The 23,516-nt window shown below is 36.8% G+C and overlaps 1 protein-coding gene and 1 long non-coding RNA gene across 2 annotated transcripts; one reads left to right on the forward strand and one right to left on the reverse strand.

Annotated features, from left to right (window-relative positions):
• Positions 1–2,880: 2,880 nt before the first annotated feature.
• Positions 2,881–6,662, reverse strand: LOC122341082. Its single transcript, XR_006250409.1, has 3 exons — positions 6,526–6,662; positions 4,698–6,191; positions 2,881–3,105 (listed from the first exon to the last, which is right to left on the reverse strand). It is a non-coding gene; the product is annotated as an uncharacterized LOC122341082 (long non-coding RNA).
• tmem38b (transmembrane protein 38B) lies at positions 6,552–23,031 on the forward strand. Its single transcript, XM_043234414.1, has 6 exons — positions 6,552–6,848; positions 11,506–11,662; positions 14,881–15,065; positions 15,388–15,475; positions 19,020–19,137; positions 22,576–23,031. Exons 1-6 carry the CDS (start codon positions 6,725–6,727, stop codon positions 22,756–22,758), a joined length of 855 nt encoding a protein of 284 aa, XP_043090349.1. The 5' UTR covers positions 6,552–6,724; the 3' UTR covers positions 22,759–23,031.
• Positions 23,032–23,516: the final 485 nt, after the last annotated feature.

Raw genomic sequence — 23,516 nt, forward strand, 5'->3', positions numbered from 1 at the left:
TTTGACCAAAAAAAATATATATTATAATTAAGGGGAGTTCTTAAATCATTACACCAAAAAAAACTAAATAAATACATGAATAAAATTAAAATTATACACACACACACACACACATATATATATATATATATATATATATATAAGAGATAGATAGATAGATAGATAGATAGATAGATATAGATAAAATATATTAATTAGATAAATAAATAATAAGATATAGATAAAATATATTAATTATTATTATTATTATTATTATTAAGTTTTGAAGATTTTACTGAAATGTATCTTAATTTAAGAATGTCTTATTTAGAGTTTTTCTATATAAATATCTAAACATTCTTAAACAAAAAGGATATCTACTATAGTAGTATTTTTTCAAGTATAGAGTTATTCAGAAAAAACTATACTTTTTTTTCTGAGCGCATATGAAGAATAGTTATAAAGATCTCTCTTTTTGACCTGTTCTTCTTGATTTAAGAATGTTGATATATTTGTGCTGGAAAACGAGACAGAAACGTGCAGAAAGTGCTGGAGTGGATCTCAGATATCTGATAGTCTTCACGGGCGCCGTCTTCTTAAAAACAACAGAGCATTCTTCAGCTTGTATCTGATAGCGCAGGGCATGCTGGGAAACAGCACCGGGTTAATCAGGTACATTCACACCTTCTCTCTGAAAACAAAGAACCATCTCTTTCTCAGCTTTTTAGAATCTGAAGAACCTTTTATTTTGTCAAACAGAAGGTTCTTCAAGGAAACCATTAATTGTTTTTAAGACCATTTGAACCCCAGCACATTCAGAGCCGTATATGAAATATGAAAAAGATAAACCAACAAATGAATTACTAAAAAGTGTTAAGAAACAAAACTTTACAAAGGCTTTAAATCTCTCCTAAACACATTGTTAATTATTTATTTCATAAACTTTTTTATTTTATTTTAGAAAATATAACCGTTAAAGATGATGTACCTTTTGTGGCATGGTGTAACTCACACACACACACACAGACAAACACACTTTTACACACACACACACACACACTTTTACACACACACACACACTTTTTCACACACTTTTACACACACACACACACACACACACACACTTTTACACACACACACACACACACACACACACACACACTTTTTCACACTTAAACACACACTTTTTCACACTTACACACACACACACACATTTAAACACACACACACTTTTCACACACACACACACACACACACACACACACACACACACAGTTTTACACACACACACACACACACACACAGTTTTACACACACACACACTTTTTCACACTTACACACACTTTTACACACAATCTTTTTCACACACACATACTTTTACACACACACACACACACACACACACACACATAGTTTTACACACACACACACACACACACACACATAGTTTTACACACACACACACACTTTTACACACACACACACACACACACACACACACACACACACACACACACACACACACACACACACTTTTACACACACAAACATACTTTTTCACACACACAGTTTTACACACACACTTTTTCTCACTTACACACACACACACACACACACACACTTTTACACACACACACACACACACACACACACACACACACACTTTTTCTCACTTACACACACACACTTTTACACACACACTGTATCCAGTGGCACACTGAGCTCATGACCTGAAAAGGAAGAAAGCAGGAACAGAGCCGGAAATTGGACAAGCAACACTGAAAGGAAAGAATGGAGAAGGAAATGAGAAGGAAAGAATGTGTCGGACCTCCTGTCTTTGTTGCCTGCAGCTGAAGTTTTCAAAAGAACTCGGTCAGATTTAGAGGCCAACGCTAGCCCTGATCCAGACGTCCATTCAGAGAGAATATTCAGCTCAGGCCTGAAGTTGATGAAAGCGTTCAGGAACACAGACGGCACTGTCTTTCTTCAGAACCAATCAGAGCGGAGCATCGAGACAAAGAGAACTGAAATCCTTCAAGTTCTGTTCATTCACAGTCAAACACAAACATACGTCAGTCAAAAAATTAACTTCTTTTATATCAACTGTTTTATAATGTTTTCAAGTTTTCAATATAAAAATAATAATGCACTTTTTTTCCCCTTGAAACATGTGATCACTGCAGTGAAACAAAAACACGGACAAGTTGCAAAAAACTGTTGAAGTGTTGAATTTGTTTTACATTTGAAAAACAGCATATAATACCTTCTTTATATACTGCTATAAAAGTAATTTCATCATAGACCTCTCCATTAAAACACTGTGCAATAGATGTGTGTGTGTGTGTGTGTGTGTGTGTGTGTGTGTGAGTATGTGAGTGTGTTTGTGTGATTGTGTGTGAGTATGGATGTGTACAAGTGTGAGTGTGTGCGCGTGAATGTGTAAGTGAGTGTGTGTGAATATGTGTGTGTGTGTGTGTGTGTGCATGTAATGTGTGTGTGTGTGTGTGTGAATGTGTGTGTGTGTATGTGTGTGTGTAAATATGTAAGAATGAGTGTGTGTGTGAATGTGTGTGTATGTGTGTGTGTGTAAATATGTAAGAATGAGTGTGTGTGTGAATGTGTGAGTGTATGTGAGTGTGCGTGTAAATGTATGTGTGTGAGTGTGTGAAAGTGTGTGTGTGTGTGTGTGTGTGTGAGAGAGAGTGTGTGTGTGTATGTGTGTGTGTGTGTGAACGTGTGTGTGCATGCGCTTGTAAATGTATGTGTGTGTGAATGTGTGTGAGAGAGTGTGTGTGTGAGTGCGTGTGTGTAAATATATAAGAATGTGTGTGTGTGAGTGTGTGTGTGAACGCGCTTGTAAATGTATGTGTGTGTGTAAGTGTGTGTGAAAGTGTGTGTGTGTGTGTGTGTGTGTGTGTGTGTGTGTGTGTGTGTGAGTGTGTGAGTGTGTGTGAGAGTGTGTGTGTTCAGAAACCCTCGGGTCACTGCTCTCTCCTGACACTGACCTCTAAAGAGGTTAAAGGTCACAGCGGTGCAGGCTGTGTGAAGTGTACTGACCTCAGAGCGCAGTGTGTTTAACAGATGATCTCAGATCACAGGACGAGGAATGCTGTTCTCATAACGTTTCTGAAAACAAAAAAACACAGCTTTCAGCGGAGAGCGGCGTGTAACATCTGAGCACGATTCATACAGAAACAGTGAGTGAGGGTGAAGAGATGCATCAACATGAAGATCAACCAGGCAGCTTCTGCATAATACGTCGAAATACACCTCAACTGAAATCAGTGCGGTACAGTCCCGTAAATATCAACACGGTAAATAAACTCTACAGGTCATGGTTGCTTTAGAGATGCACAGAAATAAAGCGCTTCATGCCATCTTCACCTCCTTCATGCAGTGGATGCTGCACTGCAGAGTTTATTAATATTTATCTAATGCTGCATGATGATGCCAGAAAGCTCCAGCCCACGACCAGACTCTGAACGACGAGGTCTCACACACACTTCCTGAATCAAAGAACGATTCACAAGAACTAGTCCTGAACTTGTGCTCCTTTCCCATGAAACCACACAAAGACTGAGTGTGTGTGTGTGTGAAACTTAAATGCAAAGTGACACATCTGTGCTTCTAGCTATAGGCCAATTGTTTCATTAAAATTTGGATAGACTGATAATATAATACTCCATACATTATCAGAGAACGGTAGACATAGTTATTATACTTAAATTGTTAAATGAACGAATTAATAGATTGTAATTAACCTTAGACCCTATATTATCATTTATATTAATCATAAACAAGTGCATGATACATAAAAAAAACCCCACAAAATTATTTAGACAAAAACTGGGCTAATAATGACATAATAATGTAGTTCTAATTTAATCAAATGAAAAAAAACTAAATAAAATTAATTAATTAAATATATCCCATGCGTGCAACAGTCAAATAATGACATTTAAAATAACAATATTAATCACAAGCTTTGTTTTAGTTCAGTTTCAACTTATTTTAAATCAATTTCCCACAGCTTTAACTGAACAAGAAGACCACGAGAGATCCCTACGAGTCTCTAGCACCACTGTGTGGCTTGATTTATAACACTCTCTCAGTTAAACAGGTGTGTGATACATAATCCTACCATACACATCAGATAGGAATCGTCTGTGAAGACACACGGTCTGAACTAGAACAAAACACAGAACAAAACACAGATCCTGAAAAAAATCACACACTCACACACACTCACTCACTCACTCACTCACTCACTCACACACACACACACACACACACACACACACACTCACTCACTCACTCACTCACACACTCACTCCACACACACACACACACACACTCACACACACACACACACTCACTCACTCACAATCACCCACACACACACCACACACACTCTCACACACACACACACACACACACACACACACACACACACACACACACACACACACACACACTTACTCACTCAATCACACACACACACACACACACACTCACATTCACACACACACACACACATTCCAGAGTAATTCAATTATAGTGCATTTACTTGCATCCATGTGTGAAAACCACAAATAACACCAGAAACAAAACCTGTCTAAACCGGTCCAGTAAATGTATCTCCAAACTCTTGAATCGGGACGCATTTAACAGACAAGTAAGATGATGTGAGATACTGCTTTCTGAAGAAATGAACACACCTGTGATCAGTTTATGCTGACAGGCCTCTCTCAGTGGTTCAGTATTTCTCAGATAACTCTCGATGAGTTCAGCACATGTTTATAAGCGGGTCGATGATCCCTCTCGGTCTCCTGAAGAATCATCTGGAGGATGATGATGATTTTCACCACACAACCACAGTTAAAGAAAAACTCTCTAATTATACGGCGTCCAATAGAAAGTAAAGCTTACTCTGTCATCTTTTAAAATGGACGCTCTGTTATTACTGAATTCCTGCTTCATCTGCATCAGAAATACCACCAACCCAGAAATACTAAACTTTATAATACACTACACTTCTGAAAAATCGCAAACACAAATATTAAGGCTAAATTTAAAGCTTATGTTTTTGAATCGCATCTAAATTGTCCGCGCATTACTCGGTTCTAACTAGGGGAAAAAAACTATTTTGACTTATTTTTATGTGAAATGAACTACTTTCTGTAGCTTTGGAAAACTATTTCTAAGTGTATTTAAGCCATTTGCAATCGAAAAGCGTGCGATTTTACTTAAATAATCTTATTTTCAAAACAAATCAGCAAAAATCCGCTTGTGAAAACCAATTCATCCAGTTCAAAATTTTAAGATGGCAACCTCAAGTCTTAAAATTTTCTTATTGTGCATTTAAAACACATTTAGCCTATTGTTGATTCAATATTATTTATTTTTGAAATCTTACCCGAATACGACAAATATGCATCCTTTAGTATTTATTAGTTTATATTACAACCGTGTAGGCCTGAAATAGGACACACACACACACACACACACACACACACACACACACATTCACACACACATACACGCACACATACACGCACACACACACGCGCACACACACACGCACGCGCACACACACACGCACGCGCACACACACACTGCAGTTCAGGTACATAAATCTTAAATCTAAAAATTGTCTAAACTAAATGATTTTCTTTTTACAAACTATTAAAACGCCTCCGGCCCAAAGCTGGCCAAACTCACTCGTCTCTAACTAACCCGATTAACCCCTCACCTCAGCACTGGGGATTGTTCTGCTTTTATGGGTAATTACCCGATTTAACCAGCTCAGATGTTCTGATGTGTTTCAAATCCTCCTCATATTTCAGTTTTCTGAAAACTTCGTTAGTAAGCGTCCACGACCTCTCAAAGTCTGAAGCCTCTGACACAAAATGCTAAACTTTTTCCAAATGTGCCTCAAAAATAAAGTGTTTTCCTCACTCACTCACACACACACACACACACACACACACACACACACACACACACACACACACACACACACACACACACACACACACACACACACACACACACACACACACACACACAGCAGCCATTCAATCATTGGGGGCGAGCTCTGAACATTCCCGCTCTTTCTGTTTCCATGGCGATGCGTTTGCCATTTGGCGCCGCCTGGAGGAAAAGCGCGGGAACTGCCGCTGCTGTTCCTCTTTTGTGCGGCAGGTGTCTCTCTGTGAGGAAAAAAAACAAGGAAGTGCAGCATCTTTAGTTTACAGATGAGCAAAACAGATAAATTTAACACAGAAAAAAACATACTTTATTTTAAACAATCGAGTTCCTAACCATTCACGTATTTTCAAGGTACGATGCTAAGATTATCACGTCTATGCTAACCCTGCGCCCCGTATGCATACCATCCATCCTACCTGCTCTAAATAGTACTAAAAGTCACTATCATCACATTGAGTTTAGGGTGTATAGCATGCACACCGGGACGCAGGCTAGCATCATAGCACGTATTAGCTCGATGCGTGATGAAACAGGAGTTGTAGGTTGTTACGTAACAAGGTGGGTGTGTTTCGCAGCATCCCCGGCAGTAATGGCGGAGGATCCGGTTACAGCTCTTCGATCAGCTGCTGATCAGCTGGACTGATCCCGCGCCCGGCCATCCGAACCGAGTCCTCACCCGAACCGAGTCCTCGTCTGAACCGAGTCATCAGGCGACCGAAGGCGGATTACAGCGCGTTCGTGACGCGGCGCAATCATGGATGCGTTCGGCTTTCTCAACCTAAACGAGCTCGCTCTGGGGCTGTCAAACCTCTCCATGTTCCCCTACTTCGACATGGCGCATTATATCATATCAGTGATGAGCCTGAGAGAGCAGCCAGGTAAGAGAAAACAAACCGAATCACCTCGAATACGCCGCGATTCAGTGTCGGAATCAAATCCGAATGAATCTCTATCGCGTTTCAGACTCATCTGCCGCGGTTGAGTATTTCACGACGTGCTTAAACATTGTTTAAAGTGTGTGCTTTGACAGTTTGTCGACACTTTTGACACGAACCTCTTTGCCCGAGTCAAAGTGCGCGCAATGAGCATTTTTTCTTTAATCATCAACTTTAATCACCATTCAAATGCACGACTTTTGTGCAAGTGAAGGTTTTATAATGTAGTTATATTCTTTATCGTTGCTTTGAGAGGTTATCGACACTTCTGACACCAGTGCCTTGGTCCTCATATCTTTAGTGCAAGTCAAACACACAAAGTTTGTATTAAATCTTCAAAGTTGACCTGTTTATTAGTGGCTTTATAATAGTCACATTGCATTAAACGTCCATTTTACTTAATTTGCATGCAGATATTAAAGGTCTTTCTTCATTATAATATAGTCCTGGTCTTAATTATCGTTTATTGACTGTGTGTTTGAATGAGTGTGAAAGCAGAAGTGACACGATCAAAGGCCGAAAGGAGGGGAAGTGCATTCAATCATTAACTCTCTGTCAATATTCTGTCTGTTTTTCCTCATAAAAAGCATGCAAATGTGTGGCTGAGCTCTCGCGCACGGGGTGGAGGCACAAGTCCTGCTCGCCGGTTCGTTTTGCATCAACCAAACATGCATCAACACGCGTGCATTTGTGTGTTGACCTCGAGCAGCGATGCATTGTATTGGCCGCGGCAGCTGCGGTAAATCACCGGCTATTTTCGAGCCTCTGACCTGCGCGGCATCCCATTTCACCTGACCCGCTTTTCTATTGTCCAGAAATATCTGGAGGGGAATGAGACTCAACACGTCCTGATGTTGAGAAGAGCCCTACACTATCAGACTGACATCAGTAGTCTAGCATATAGATTTATTTTTTTATTGCCTTTTCAATAACTTTTATCTTTTATTGGTTTCCTCACACACCGCTCGCTGATTTTACAACACTTTATTCCTAAAACATGGCAAAAAAATATATTTTTGATCGACGATGTCATTAAAAGAGAAGCCTACTCCTTTAAAAAACATTTTTGAATCTACATTTATTTAATTGCTAGATTTTTGTTCTGGAAATTTATGCAGATTAGTGCATATTTGTAATAGATAGTGTAATAAAGAAAGCCTGCAGCTCTCGATGTAACCAGTAAACCCCGGGAAATATGGTGGAGACTATTAAAGCCACAAAACAGTGTTTTTAAAGACCCCTGCTTTCGGTGCATTTAATGAAAGGGTTAAAAAGTGGTTTCCAAAGCCGCTTTTATTCCACGAGGAATGTGTTTGGCGGGCAGCTCGGCGTCTTTCTTCCTAATAAAGACAGAGAGTGTTCTGGAAAAGCCTTCTTTCCTGTTTCGCTCCGCTCTGTGCTCCGGGAGTTTTCCCAGAATGCCGCGTGTCACTTCCTGCCTTCAGGCTCATGCATGTTTAACGGGAAGAGTTCAATGTTGCTGCTGCTTCTCTCGGACGAGAATGACTCTCCTGTTTTCTCTACAGACGTGTTCTGTGGCAGTACCGCTGTGTAGAAAAGACCTAAAAGAGTCACTTCAGTGATATAACATATATAGTAACTAATAATAACACTTTTGATAGTCAGTGTATACCAGGAGAGCGTAGAAAAGCTGATTTTATATTCAGTATTTTGCTATTTGAATCATGAGTGATCTATTATTACATACTTTTACCAAAAAGACGTGATGCGTGTAATATCCCACAATGCAATGCACTCAAAGGCTTTCGTTTCTAATATGTAAGAGCTGTATGTATATGTGTCTACCTCCTAAATGCATTTTCTCAGGCTTATTGTGAATGATTTTAATTTTCAAAAAAAAAAAAAAAAAAGGGAAATAACTGGATCTGTTTCGCTGTGACTTTAAATACTTATTTGATCACCCTCCCGAACATTAAAACATTTTCAGAAAGTATTTGACGACAGCTTCACTGGATGTAATGAGGTCATGTGACAGACGTAAAGAGAAAAAAAAACGTTGTTTGAAACGCTCTTCTCTTTGCATCATGCAGTAGTTTCCACTTTAACTTTGAACTTTTGCCAATTTTTCTCATTTACGGTCATAAATGCTTGCAAGGCTTCTAGTATATATATTTTGGGCTGTTGAGCTGCCATCAGATTTATCTCCATTGGTTTCCATGCAGTTTAATTCCATGCAAATCAACGCTTTTGAAAAACAGAAAGTCTGTGTTGCAGCCCGTCAAACGTTAAATATGGAATTAATTTATGACTTAAAGCTTAAATGTGAAATACGAAATTAAGACTTGTCTTCTGAATTGCTCAAGAAACATTTTCTGTGCAACTACTTTCTAACACACACACACACACACACACACACACGTTGTGTTCATGTTTTATGGGGACTCTTCATAGGTGTAATCTTTTTATTCTATACAGACTGTATGTGTTATTGTTCTCTTACAGGAAACTGCTCACATTTTTAGATCCTCCAAAAATTTAAATCCTGTATGTTTTATAAATTAAAACATTCCCACAAGGTCAACATTTACAGATATTCCTATCCTTGTGGAGACCCATAATGGTCCCATAACGTGATAAATACCACACACACACACACACACCTACATGCACACACACGCATGCACACACACACACACACACTTATTACATTTCTCCAAAAAAGCAAAAAAAGTTTAGTTTGTGACAGCTACAATAAAACTATTGTGTTTTTACATTTTGTCTTCTGTTTTGGTGAATTTCTTGCAAACCGGTGTGTGTGTGTCAGAAGATGAAAAGTGCCCAGATTGTTGAAGTGTGTGTTGAGTTCTGTAGTAATGCGCTGCTTGTGATGATCTTGCAGGCGTCTCTCTCTCTCTGTCTGTCTGCAGTAGACAGGTACGTTCCTACAGCATGACTTTAACACACATCTCATCTTGTGCTGCTCTGCTTCTGTGTGTGTGTGTGTGTGTGTGTGTGTGTGTGTGTGTGGTTTATCTGTAGATAAACGTCCATCAGAACCCTGCAGCAGCACACCGAGAGCATGACGAGTGTGTGTGTGTGTGTGTGTGTGTGTGTGTGTGTGTGTGTGATCCGCTCGCTGCTTCATCATGTGTTCAGAATGAACTGGTGTTGATCGAGTGTGTCGTCATCTAGGATGTGGTTGCATCACATGACCTGATTAAATCCGTGAAAGCCGTCGGTTTATCTGTGTTCAGAGACGTGTTTAACTGATATCAGTTCTTCTACATCTCGCCGTTTAAACAGTCTCTTGAGCTCGTGTCAGTTTTCTGATTATATTACGTGATAAGCTATATTATTTTCTGCTAAATTAGACTAAAAGGCAATTTTGCCGAGCAGCCCGAGAGGCGTGCAGATGTTAAGATATTAAAACATTTTATTCGCGTAACGTTTCATGAAAGCTGAATAAATAACCTCTGGTTTGTTAGGATCTGGAATCTGAGGGAGCAGAAAAACATCTAAATATTGAGAAAATCACCTTTAAAGTTGTCCAAATGAAGTTCTTAGCAAGTTTTTGAAGTTTTGATATATTTGATATACAGTAGGACCTTTACTAAATAACGTCATGGAACACTATCTTAATGTACTAATGATTTTTTTGCATAAAAGAAAAATGTATAATTTTGACCCACACAGTGTATTGTTGTCTACAAATATATCTGAGCTGCGGATGACTGCTTCTGTTTCTTCACTAATTTATCTTAAATGCGATGAGACATTAATTGTTAAAATCACAGATATTAGATTTATATAGCCTTGTAATTCATGTCAACTCAAAAAAACAGCGTGTATGATAATAAAACTAATAAAATAATGTATGTTACACCGCCAGTGTAAGATCTATATTTATTTATTAATATTTTAGAATTAAATATTAATATCTGATTTTCTATTTTTAATTGAACAATTAATCAAAGTAATTTTAATTAGATATTAAGACAACCGTAAATATTAGAAATTGTAATTGTTCAGCTATAATGTATTCAATATTTCTTTTGTTTAAAAGACATTATTATTTATATGTAACAGCAACATTTTGGCCAAATTGTACGTCCCTCCAAAAAAAAGTAAGTTATTTATTTATTTATTTTTTTATCTCCCTCAAATCATTGCTCTCCGGATCATTCTCATTCATAGTCATGTGTTCTGGCTGATGGTCTCGTGCTAATCTCAGAGCGGAGAGATGTAATCCAGCACACACGTGATCACGGCTTATCTGTTCGTCTCAGTCTGTCTGAGATACTCTGGAGTGTTTCTAAATGATGATCGCTGACTTTTATTGTGAATTGAAGGCCTATTTGGGCCGAGTTTCTTACATTTACTTGTCTGTCTAAATGGGGACTTCTGTTGTTTTTGTATACTGCTCAGTTCATTTTAACTACTGTAAACTAAATCATTTTTGCAGTTTAAAATAAGAGCTGGTGCCAATTTTATGCCAATTTACAAATGAGAACATCTCCAAAAGGAGCTTTGTCTGTGATTTCTGTACTAGTTTGTCCCCGCAGTAGTGTTTATTCTTGTGTTTGACTGTGTGATGGTCGTGTGTGTGAAGTCTCACGATGATGATGATGATGTTTTTCAGGAGCGCTGGAGGTCTCTCAGCGCAGTCCGTTCGCGTGTTGGTTCAGTTCGATGCTGTATTGTTTCGGTGGAGCCGTTCTCTCAGCGCTGATGATGGCGGACGCTCCGGTCGCTCCACTCTCCAACACCACCAACCTGCTGCTCGCCTCGCTCATGTGGTGAGACACACACACACACAGAGACACACACACACACACACACACACACACACACACACACACACACTCACACAGACAGACACACATTCACATAGACACACACTCACACAAACTCACACATATGGGACTCTTCATAGGTGTAATGTTTTTATTCTGTACAGACTGTATTTGTTATTTTTCTCTTACAGGAAACTACTCACATTTTTAGATTTTAGATTAATTTAATAAAAACACACACTCATTCACTCACTCTCACACACACACACACAGAAACACAAATACACACACTCACAGAGACTGACAGGCACAGACACACACACTCACAGAGAGACACACAAACACACACTCTTACAGACAGACACACACACACACACACTCACAGAGAAACACACACAGCTCTTGAGTTTGTGGGCCTTAGGCAAAATTATGAAAATGCGCTCCACCAATATTGACCATAATATTAAAACTAACCACTACAAACATGACAACCACAAACAAATATAATAATTTGATGTCAGCTGCTCACATAATTATATATAAACACTATTATATATAGTAATATGATTATAAATAAACAAAGATAGAAATAGGAGTTAAACCCATCAGCAGTGATTCTATTGGAACTGTTTCATTAATGATAAAGAGCAAAAACAATACTGTGTCCAAATGTAAGTCACTTCTTGTTTCTAAACCGTATGAAATCAGTTTCTAGAAATAGCTATCAATATGTAACAGAAGAGGATATTTTGAAGAATATTGCTGTTTCTTGTCCTTGTTGACACCCATAGCACTCACACAGAGACATCCGGCGTTATTTATGCCATTTTTGTGTACTTGAACCCTTTTAAGCAATGACTGCATGATGCTGAGATCCACGTTTTCACACCGAGGACCACTGAAGGACTTTACAGAAGCTTCAAACACTCACTGATGCATTAAGGGCCGAAGATAAGATAAATTTCACTTGTTTTGTTTTCTGGGAAACATGCAAATATCTCTAGCCTCTAAAGGCCAGTACTTAATTAAAATATATTATGCTTAAGCAAAATAATAAACATGATCTTCAGTCTGTTCAAAAGTTTTCACACCCGGTTCTTAATGCGTCGTTTCTTCTTCTGTGTTTAAACCTTCTGTGATAACTGCATTCGATTCCCTCGTTTTGTACGATCCCTCTTATGTAAAATAATTAAAATTTTTGCAAGGTGTATGCAAGTTCTTTTAATCACTGACTGTTTAATTGTTTAATGAGGCTGTTTACAGGCTGAGAATCTGTGTGTGTGTGTGTGTGTGTGTGTGTCTCTTAATCTCTGACTGAGACTCGGTCTGTTCATGATGTGACGGCGCCATCTAAAGGCCTGAAGTTAATGTGCACATGCATGAAAATAATCATAATTTAATACATACCGTAGTACTGAATACATGTTTTTTTTTGGTAATAATGTTAGTTTTTGTGAGCGTAGTGATGGTTTTGTTGTGGTAAACCAAAGCAATCTAGTGTCGTTGAAAGCTGCCAGTTATGAGGGAATATTAAAAACAGACCTGGAAAGTCACGAATAAATCACAGTTCAGTCACAGTAACTGTATAATGAAGGAAAGACATTTATAATGAAGAAAATCAGCCGCACTGTGAAGGAAAAGGTCTTACACTAAAGTGCATTTGAGAGTTGTTGTTTTTGTCCGTCTTTCAGCGGGTCTCTGACATTTCAGAAAGAAATCATCATTCACAGGATGAGCGCTTTCCATAATTAATAGCCAGCAGCACAAATTATGCTAATGGATATTTAAACGAGCACTTTCTGCTGCTTTGAGGGACAGAGATGGGCAATTAAGCAATTAGTAGTGGACTGACGTGTGTGTGCTCGCGTGCGTGTGTGTGTTTGTGTGTGTGCGCGTGTGTGTGTGTGTGTGTGTGTGTGTGTGTGTGTGTGTGTGTGTGTGCGTGTGTGCGTGCCAGTGTTGGGGAAAGTTACTTTTAAAAGTAATGCATTACAATGTTGCAATGCTACATGAAAAGCTAATAAGTAATGCATCGTGCTTTTGTTAACTTTTGTTATTATACCACATCCAAGTCATATTTCACAATTATAATAAATGCAATATAAAATGAATTAAATTAAAATAAAATGAGACACCATAAAAATTGTGCATACGTTTTTATAGCTAACTAAAACAAAAAAAAAATCCTGTTACTAAAAATGACCATTAACTAAAAAACATTTTTTTTATTTAAATTGCCAAGAAAACATTTCTTAATTAATTTTAGTTTAACTCATACAAAAATGTATAAAAAAAATGACAAACCTAAATACTATATAGATGTAAAAAAAAAAAATGTAATGATTTTATTTGATCTGTTTATTTTCATTTGAGATTTAGATGAACAAAAAGTAAAAGTGAAATTTACAAAACATAAATGTGTGTGTGCACCAGTGCTTGATTTTTTTTTTTTTTTTTAATTGTTAATTATTGGACTGTTTGTGCATTGTTTATTTGTGTTACACAGTTAGTTTTATTTATAGAAAAAATGCTTTATATTACTAGCTGTTTTCTTTATATTTGTGTTACTTTTTGTTAAATGCCGCTGATCGTGGCATTATTTACATGACATTTAGCTCATGATGTTCCTCGTTAGCTGTGATGTTTGATCTGAGCATGTTTCTGAGAGATTATTCTGGTCTCGTATGGATTGATTGAGAGAGAGGTAGAGTGTGTGGGTGTGTGTGTGTGTGTGTGTGTGAGAGAGAGGGAGAGAGAGAGAGTGAGTGAGAGAGAGAGAGAGAGAGAGAGAGAGAGAGAGAGAGAGAGAGGTAGAGTGTGTGCTGTGTGTGTGTGTGTGTGTGTGTGTGTGTGTGTGTGTGTGAGTGTGTGTGTGTGTGTGTGTGTGTGTGAGAGAAAGTGTGTGTGTGCACCAGTGCTGAGGATCACTTGTAACAGTAATTCATTAAAACATTGCTAATTGTTACTTAGTTGCTTTTTGTGGAAAGTAACGCATTGTTACCTTTTGTGTTACATTTTTTCACTGATTTATGAAAAAGTGACGACTTTAGTTCCTGTTTTGTTACGTTTTGTTAAATTGTTATATTCTTTACATGACATTTAGCTCGTGATGTTTCTCGCTTGCAGTGATGTTTGATCCGAGTGTGTTTTTGAGAGATGGATCTAGTCTTGTGTGTGTACTGATTGTGTGTGTGTGTGTGTGTGTGTGTGTGTGTGTGCAGGTATCTGGTGTTTTACTGTCCTCTGGATGCCGTGTACTCGCTGGCGTCCGTTCTCCCCATGCGCCTGGTCTTGTCGGCGATGAAGGAAGTGACCCGTACCTGGAAGGTTATGGGCGGAGTCACACAAGCAGGAAGGAAGTACGAAGACGGTCTGTTCGTGATGATCGCGGTGGGCTGGGCTAAAGGTACACTCATCGAGCGGGATGTGACAGCATTCTTGACTTGACATTTCCGTGTTTAAAAGCTCAAGGTTATTTTTCAGAATTTCATCACACTCATTATTAAAACCCATGATGCATTTCACCCCGCTGTCCTTCAATTACAGCCAGAAACGGTTAGAAATACCAAGAGGTCGAGGTGAGCGTAATTACAATCGCCGCTGAAATAATAAAAGTTTAAGAGCCGAAACACATCAGCGAGCGACTCGAGCGTCTTCCTGAGAGTTATTGACGGAGTTATTATGTCTCTGATCTCCAGACGTGATTGTGTGTGTGTGTGTGTCTGCAGGAGCCGGCGGAGGACTTCTCAGCAACTTCGAGCAGCTGGTTCGAGGCGTCTGGAAACCAGAGACCAACGAACTCCTGAAGATGTCATAGTAAGAGTCTTATATACAGTATATCACTCAAGATCAGTCTGAGATGGACACAGACACTGAACGCTACACGTCATATATAATATAATATAATATATAATATATATAAATAAAAAGTTTATTTTGCATATGCACTGATTTCATATATATTTATTTTATATATATATATATATATATATATATATATATATATATATATATATATATATATATATATATATATATATTTAAAATATATGTGTGTGTGTATATTTTGAAAATCCTTACATTATTTTATATTTAATATGACTACATTTTTTATTATATATTATGTACATTAATATACACATTTATATTATGTAAACAAAAACTTTTATTTTAGGCGTGATCTAATCACAGCGTATTCATGATAATATCGTTTAATAAAACAATTAAAAATGTAACTACTAAAATAAACATTAACTGAATTAAATTATTTAAAAAAACACTTTTATTTAATACCTTTTATATCAGAAACATTTCTTAATTTAATTTAGTTTAATTTGTACTAAATGTATTAAAACTAAAAAATTCTATAAACATGAACTATTTATTTTCTGTATTTATTTATTTTTACTTGCGTTTGAGTTGACTGAAAAAGCCAAAACTAAAAGTGAAGGTCATTGAAACGATGTAGATGTTTTTAAAAATAATATTTAATCATTTTTAATATTTTTAATAATGATAATAATAATAATAATAATAATTTTTGTGGCTATAACACATTTGTTTCAGTAAATACAGACTGTACACAAATACAGACCTATTAAAGAACGTCTTTTAGTTGTAGTAATAATTAGTTTTTTATTTTACATTTTTAAAAAAATTTAAATACGTTTTCAGTCTGAGCTTTGCTAGATTTAATCAAGTTAAATTCAGTGAAGGTGAAAGATGTTGCTTCGGTTAAAGTTCGACCTTTTTTTTTCTTTCTAAAATTAAAAGGAAAGCTGGACATACAGAGCCCCTCACGTTTCTGAATGTCTGAACATCATTTCATCAGATGCGTACGTCTGAAATGCTCTTCTCTTCTCAGATGTTTCTGCTTATATCTGAGGACGTTGTGTGTGTTAATTAGCTCGTCTGAACTCACAGATGCCATGAAAGCTTCACACGCGAGCTGTTTCGGTCCAGATTTGATGGCGGTGTTTGTGAGCAGAAGCTGTCCTGGAGTCTCTTTCTCTCAAAATAATAGCGTTTGCTCCCAGAATGCCGCAGGTAGAATAATTGGCTTCTGTATTGATTTCCTCTCTCGTGTCTTGGAGACACTTGTTGTCATGGTTTTTTGTGCGAGTGGCATTTGAAAGGATTCGTGTGGAAGAACGCAGGAGAGAAAGAGACGTCTGAGCATCTGATGGGAAATAAAACACGCCGGTTCAGATCAGCGCAAATAAATCAACACGCAGAATCGGTTATGGCACAAATTATGAATATAACATTTTATATGAATATAAAAAAAATAAGACTTTTTACTTTAACGCACTGCAAGGCACGGCCTTATTGCTTGCTGTTCTGTCAACAGTATAATATAATCGATAAATGTTCAATAAGCATTGTAAAATAAACACATTTCAGCCCACGAAGACTAAAAGCTGAAGGGGTTTTTATTTATTTATTTTTTAAATATGTAAAAATAATTATTAATAATATAATTTAAATATTTAGTATTTTTTATCATTTAGATTTGCAGTTTTTATTAAATTGAATTTAATATTTTGAAAAAGTGACTCATAAAATCCAGTAAAAACAAGTAATTAATGAGATTTAAATCAAATTCAAACTAATGACCAGACCACAAAAACTGATGCTAAAAGAGGTCTCCAAAAACCCTAAAGTGTCATCTCGAGAACTACAGCAGGCTCTGGTTACTGTTGATGTAGAAGTACATGCCTCTACAATCAGAAAGAGACTGTACAAGTTTAACTTGCATGGGAGGTGTGCAAGGAGGAAACCTTTGCTTTCCAACAGAAACATCAAGGCCAGACTGACATTTGCCAGAGATAAAGTTGACAAAGACCAGGACTTCTGGAATAATGTTCTTTGGACAGATGAGTCCAAAATTGAATTATTTGGACACAAGAGCAGAGGACATGTTTGGCGTAAACCAAACACAGCATTCCAAGAAAAGAACCTCATACCAACTGTGAAGCATGGAGGTGGAAGTGTCATGGTTTGGGTCCTGGACCTGGTCAGCTCACCATCATAGAATCCCCCATGAATTCTACTGTGTATCAGAAGGTGCTTGAAGAACATGTGAGACCATCAGTTAGAAAATTAAAGCTGAAGCGGAACTGGACCATGCAACATGACAATGACCCAAAACATACTAGTAAATCAACCAAAGATTGGCTGAAAAAGAAGAAATGGAGAGTCCTGGAAAGGCCAAGTCAAAGTCCAGATTTGAATCCCATTGAGATGAAAAGGGCTGTCTGTGCAAGAAACCCCTCAAACATCTGAAAAAGTTCTGCATTGAGGAGTGGGGTAAAATTTCCTCAGACCGATGTCGGAGACTGGTAGATGGCTACAAGAACCGTCTCACTGCCGTTATTTCAGCCAAAGGAGGTAACACTCGCTATTAGGGGCAAGGGTGTCCTATGTTTTTCCTCAGTTAGAATAGACATTTTTGTAGAATGACATGTACAGAAGATCTTGAAAAGACTTCTCTTCAGTTTTCATTGTTTAGTTTGATTACTTTAATCTCTCTGTATTGTTGAAACTGAGATGAAATAACCATTTATTAAAAATGTTACAATAAAACCACATGCTTTCAAAGGGTGTCCTAATTTTTTTCACATGACTGTATATATATATATATATATATATATATATATATATATATATATATATACATACATACATACATACATACATACATATATATATATATATATATATACATACATATATATATATATATATATATATATATATATATATATATATATATATATGTATGTGTATATATATATGTGTATGTATGTGTATAATAATAATAATAATAATAATAATAATAATAATAATAATAATTATTATTATTATTATATTATTATATATAATATATGTGTGTATAATAATAATATTATTATTATTTTATTATATATATATATTTTATATTTTTATATATTTTTATATTGTTTTATATATTTAATTGTAATAATGTAATAAAATATTTTGTATTTTTATATTATAAAAATTTTATTATTTAGAATTTATTATTTTATTGATTAAATGTAATAGTTGACTCATAAAACCAAGCAGAAATGACAAAAGCAATTATTGTGTTCGTACAAATGATGGAAAAAACTTTTACAGTGAATGGCAATTTATTTTTAATAATAGTCACACTACACAGTTATTCCACTTAGTCATATTTGAAGGATATTAGTTGCAGTGTGATGTTAAACTTGACATGTTTCTAAAGAATGTGTATCTCAGTCATGTGATAATTGTCAGAGCCGTTATATTTAACTTTCCTTGTTTAACCTTTGACCTCTGTGTGTGTGTGTGTGTGTGTGTGTGTGTGTGTGTGCAGCCCAACCAAGGTGACGCTGCTGGGATCCGTTCTGTTTTCTCTCCAGCAGTGCCGTTTTCTCCCGATTCAGACACATCAGCTCATCTTCATCTACACGCTCTTCATCGTCACCAACAAGGTCTCACACCGAACGCACAAATACATTCATATTTACATCCGTATTTGTCTAAAACGTACAAGATAAAATACACTGCATTTTTATATTTATGCATTTTATAATTGTTAGGCTTCATGAAAAAGTTAAACCAATATACAGACATAAAGAGCGCACATATTTAAGAAAGCCTTAAATATACATAAAATGTATTAATATTATAGTATTAAATATTATAAAAATAATTAATATTATGTATTTGCATTGTATTTAGAACAAGCCTTATTTCTAATAATATATATATACAATATTATATATATATATATATATATATATATTAGTGCTGTCAAACAATCGTGATTAATCGTAATTTTTTATGTTTATTTTTTTGTAATGTGTATATTTATTATTATATTATATATACATATATACATATATATATATATATATATATATATATATATATATATATATATATATACAGTCATGTGAAAAAATTAGGACACCCTTTGAAAGCATGTGGTTTTATTGTAACATTTTTAATAAATGGTTATTTCATCTCAGTTTCAACAATACAGAGAGATTAAAGTAATCAAACTAAACAATGAAAACTGAAGAGAAGTCTTTTCAAGATCTTCTGTACATGTCATTCTACAAAAATGTCTATTCTAACTGAGGAAAAACATAGGACACCCTTGCCCCCCTAATAGCGAGTGTTACCTCTCCTTTGGCTGAAATAACGGCAGTGAGGCGGTTCTTGTAGCCATCTACCAGTCTCCGACATCGGTCTGAGGAAATTTTACCCCACTCCTCAATGCAGAACTTTTTCAGATGTTTGAGGGGTTTCTTGCACAGACAGCCCTTTTCATCTCAATGGGATTCAAATCTGGACTTTGACTTGGCCTTTCCAGGACTCTCCATTTCTTCTTTTTCAGCCAATCTTTGGTTGATTTACTAGTAAGTTTTGGGTCATTGTCATGTTGCATGGTCCAGTTCCGCTTCAGCTTTAATTTTCTAACTGATGGTCTCACATGTTCTTCAAGCACCTTCTGATACACAGTAGAATTCATGGGGGATTCTATGATGGTGAGCTGACCAGGTCCAGGACCCAAACCATGACACTTCCACCTCCATGCTTCACAGTTGGTATGAGGTTCTTTTCTTGGAATGCGGTGTTTGGTTTACGCCAAACATGTCCTCTGCTCTTGTGTCCAAATAATTCAATTTTGGACTCATCTGTCCAAAGAACATTATTCCAGAAGTCCTGGTCTTTGTCAACTTTATCTCTGGCAAATGTCAGTCTGGCCTTGATGTTTCTGTTGGAAAGCAAAGGTTTCCTCCTTGCACACCTCCCATGCAAGTTAAACTTGTACAGTCTCTTTCTGATTGTAGAGGCATGTACTTCTACATCAACAGTAACCAGAGCCTGCTGTAGTTCTCGAGATGACACTTTAGGGTTTTTGGAGACCTCTTTTAGCATCTTGCGGTCTGCTCTTGGGGTGAACTTGCTGGGGCGACCAGTCCTGGGCATGTTGGCAGTTGTTTTGAAAGCCCTCCACTTGTAGACTATCTTCCGGACAGTGGAATGGCTGATTTCAAAATCTTTTGAGATCTTTTTAAATCCCTTCCCAGACTCATAGGCAGAGGGATTTAATCTCTCTGTATTGTTGAAACTGAGATGAAATAACCATTTATTAAAAATGTTACAATAAAACCACATGCTTTCAAAGGGTGTCCTAATTTTTTCACATGACTGTATATACATATATATATATATATATTAGTGCTGTCAAACAATTAATCGTGATTAATCGCAATTTGCTTGTTTATATTTTTGTAATGTGTATATTTATTATTATATTTATTATACACACGTACAATATATATTTTGAAAATATTTATGTGTGTGTGTGTGTGTACGCAGAATTCATTTGCAAAAACGCGCAACTCAAAAAAATCATGTTTTTTTTTTATCGTATTTTTTAGTTTTATTGTGTCCGTTTTTGTCGACGCTTTTTTTTTTACATGATCAAAGTAACTTGAAACTTGAAAAAAAAATAAATAAAAGTTTTCTTATCGCCGAACGTAAAATGATTTGAGCAAATGAACTGTCCGCGTGTACACACACCGCCTGAATGTTACCTCCTCGTTGAGAAAACGGTCAAACCTTAAAGCAAAACTAGAATTAGAAATGCTAAATAACCGAATGAAACGTCTGAGGTCACGTGAGCAGCTAGACGGCCGTCAGTCAGCCTGCGTTACAGCTCGCCTCCTGTGTGTTTATGTACCGATGCAGGAGTATAATGTGTGAGCGAGGCACTGATTCGGACAGACGTTTGACTGAGTTTAACGAAGGAGCTGCTAAAGCTCATCAAAGCGCTCGTCTTTTGCCCTTCAGTGTGATCCGCCTCGCGCTCTTACACGGCTCCCGCGCCGTTTGCATCATTTCCATGTAATTGCATCATTCTGCTTTAAAAAGAGTGAAGTTCTCGAGCGAGACAGTTCTTCAGTCGCGGCTCACGCTCGCACCCTTTGACCTCCGAGGCGTCTCCAGACAGCTCTGTTTTAATCGTACGGCTGAGGATCTGTGATTCGTCCTTTCACCGGCATGTCTTTGACTCCCGCCGTTTTATTTTTGAGGAGCTCGGGGTTTCTCCAAACCTCTGAACCTCCTTAAATCACGCGTGTTTGCTAGAGATGCTGATATTTTTTGTGATTTTAAAACGAGAACAAATATCTGCCAGCGGGAAAATGAACTTCATTCGATTTTTCTGAGACCCTGGCAGATATTTTGTAAATTAATTTAATTAATTTATCATAGGTGTGATTTTTGGAGAGGTTTTAGAGATTTAAAATGAAATATGCAATCACTTTTATGCGGTGAGATCAGAACATACAGTATTAAAAATTATTAAAAATATAGTTTATTTGTGCATTTTCTGGTCATTTAATGGTAAAAAATGTTACATTTAAATGCATCTGAAACATCCCTTTCATATTTATTTAATTTTATTATTTAAATTAATTTGCCCTTTTAGATTCGAGCTCTATTAATTTACTAACAGCTTTAATAATATAATAATAATAAAATAAATATAATTTAAATAATAATAAAAAAAACCCCACTAAACTGCAAAACAATAAACGTTTTTTTAATACAATTGCTTTCAGTTCACAAGTGAAATAAGGTTTTCTAAAAAAAAATATGCCAGCATCATAAAAATCATTTTAATTCAATAATATGTTCTTGCTCCATTGTGTTGCTTGTTTTAAGCAAAAACATTTAGTTTTTTCTTCCCGAAAATAAGTCAATTTACTTGTAAAGTAAACACAGATTTTTTGTTATTCATGCTAGAAAACCAAACTAAAATAATAAGGAAGTCTGTTTTTGTTTTCTTCTATTTATTATACAATGAAGAAATCATTTCAGTTTTCTTTTACCCGATCATTTAATTCTTTCAGACGAGGATGATGTTGCTGGGCTCGTCGTCGTACCCGTTTTCGTCGGTGGAGTCTCTGCTCTACAAGACTCTGTTTGTTCGACCTTTGACCTTTTCACCTCTGAGCGACTCGACCCCGCTCCGCAGCAAACCCGGCGCGCCGGACCAAAGCAAGCCCAAAGAAGACGCCAAGAAGACGGACTGAGTCCCGACGCTTCAATCGTAGCGAAGACACTTTTCTACTCGATTCCTGCTGATGATCTTTTAAAACGCACGGATGCTCTTTTTATCCCGGTACCTGATCTGTACATATTTGCTTGATTCACAGAGAACTCTATTCTTTTCTATGCTGTAATGGTGAGGATAATATATTTTAATAATATTTATAATGCATTTCTGAATGCGGCGGAATGCTGAAACCTGTTTTACTGTGAGACCTTTTGAATGCTGGAATGATTGAATATAATAATTCACTCGCTCTGACTCGTCTGTCTTCAATGTGTGTGTGTGTGTGTGTGTGTGTGAGTGTGTGTGAGTGTGTGTGAGTGTGTGTGAGTGTGTGTGAGTGTGTGTGTGTGTGAGTGTGTGTGTGAGTGTGTGTGAGTGTGTGTGAGTGTGTGTGTGTGTGTGTGTGTGAGTGTGTGTGTGTGTGTGTGTGTGTGTGCGTGTGTGTTCTGCTGAAAGCTGACCGATGAGTGATGAAATCAAGGTGAGTGAATCAGTGCAGGTGAAGGTGGTTGAGTTTATCGATGCGTGTTTTTAATGAGCTCCGGCTTCAGCTCTGGTTTTAGTACCAGAATCATTTATTGACAATTCAGCTTAAAAAAATAGCTGGAAATGTTCTCGCCCTCGATGCCGCTCGAGTTTCTTCTTCAGATCCGGAGAATGCGACTCGGCAATGGATGTGAATGGGTGCCGTCAGAATTAGTGTTTTATCATAAATCATGTATTTGTGTTAAAAAC

This window comes from Puntigrus tetrazona, unplaced genomic scaffold (assembly GCF_018831695.1).
Source record: "Puntigrus tetrazona isolate hp1 unplaced genomic scaffold, ASM1883169v1 S000001111, whole genome shotgun sequence".
Lineage (NCBI taxonomy): Eukaryota > Metazoa > Chordata > Actinopteri > Cypriniformes > Cyprinidae > Puntigrus > Puntigrus tetrazona.

Excerpts from the sequence above, each read along its gene's own strand:
- tmem38b (XM_043234414.1), top strand. The coding sequence starts at position 6,725 with ATGGATGCGTTCGGCTTTCTCAACCTAAACGAGCTCGCTCTGGGGCTG. Across the intron at positions 6,849-11,505 it reads GAGCCTGAGAGAGCAGCCAG|GAGCGCTGGAGGTCTCTCAG; the intron begins GTAAGAGAAAAC and ends GATGTTTTTCAG. Across the intron at positions 11,663-14,880 it reads CTGCTCGCCTCGCTCATGTG|GTATCTGGTGTTTTACTGTC; the intron begins GTGAGACACACA and ends GTGTGTGTGCAG.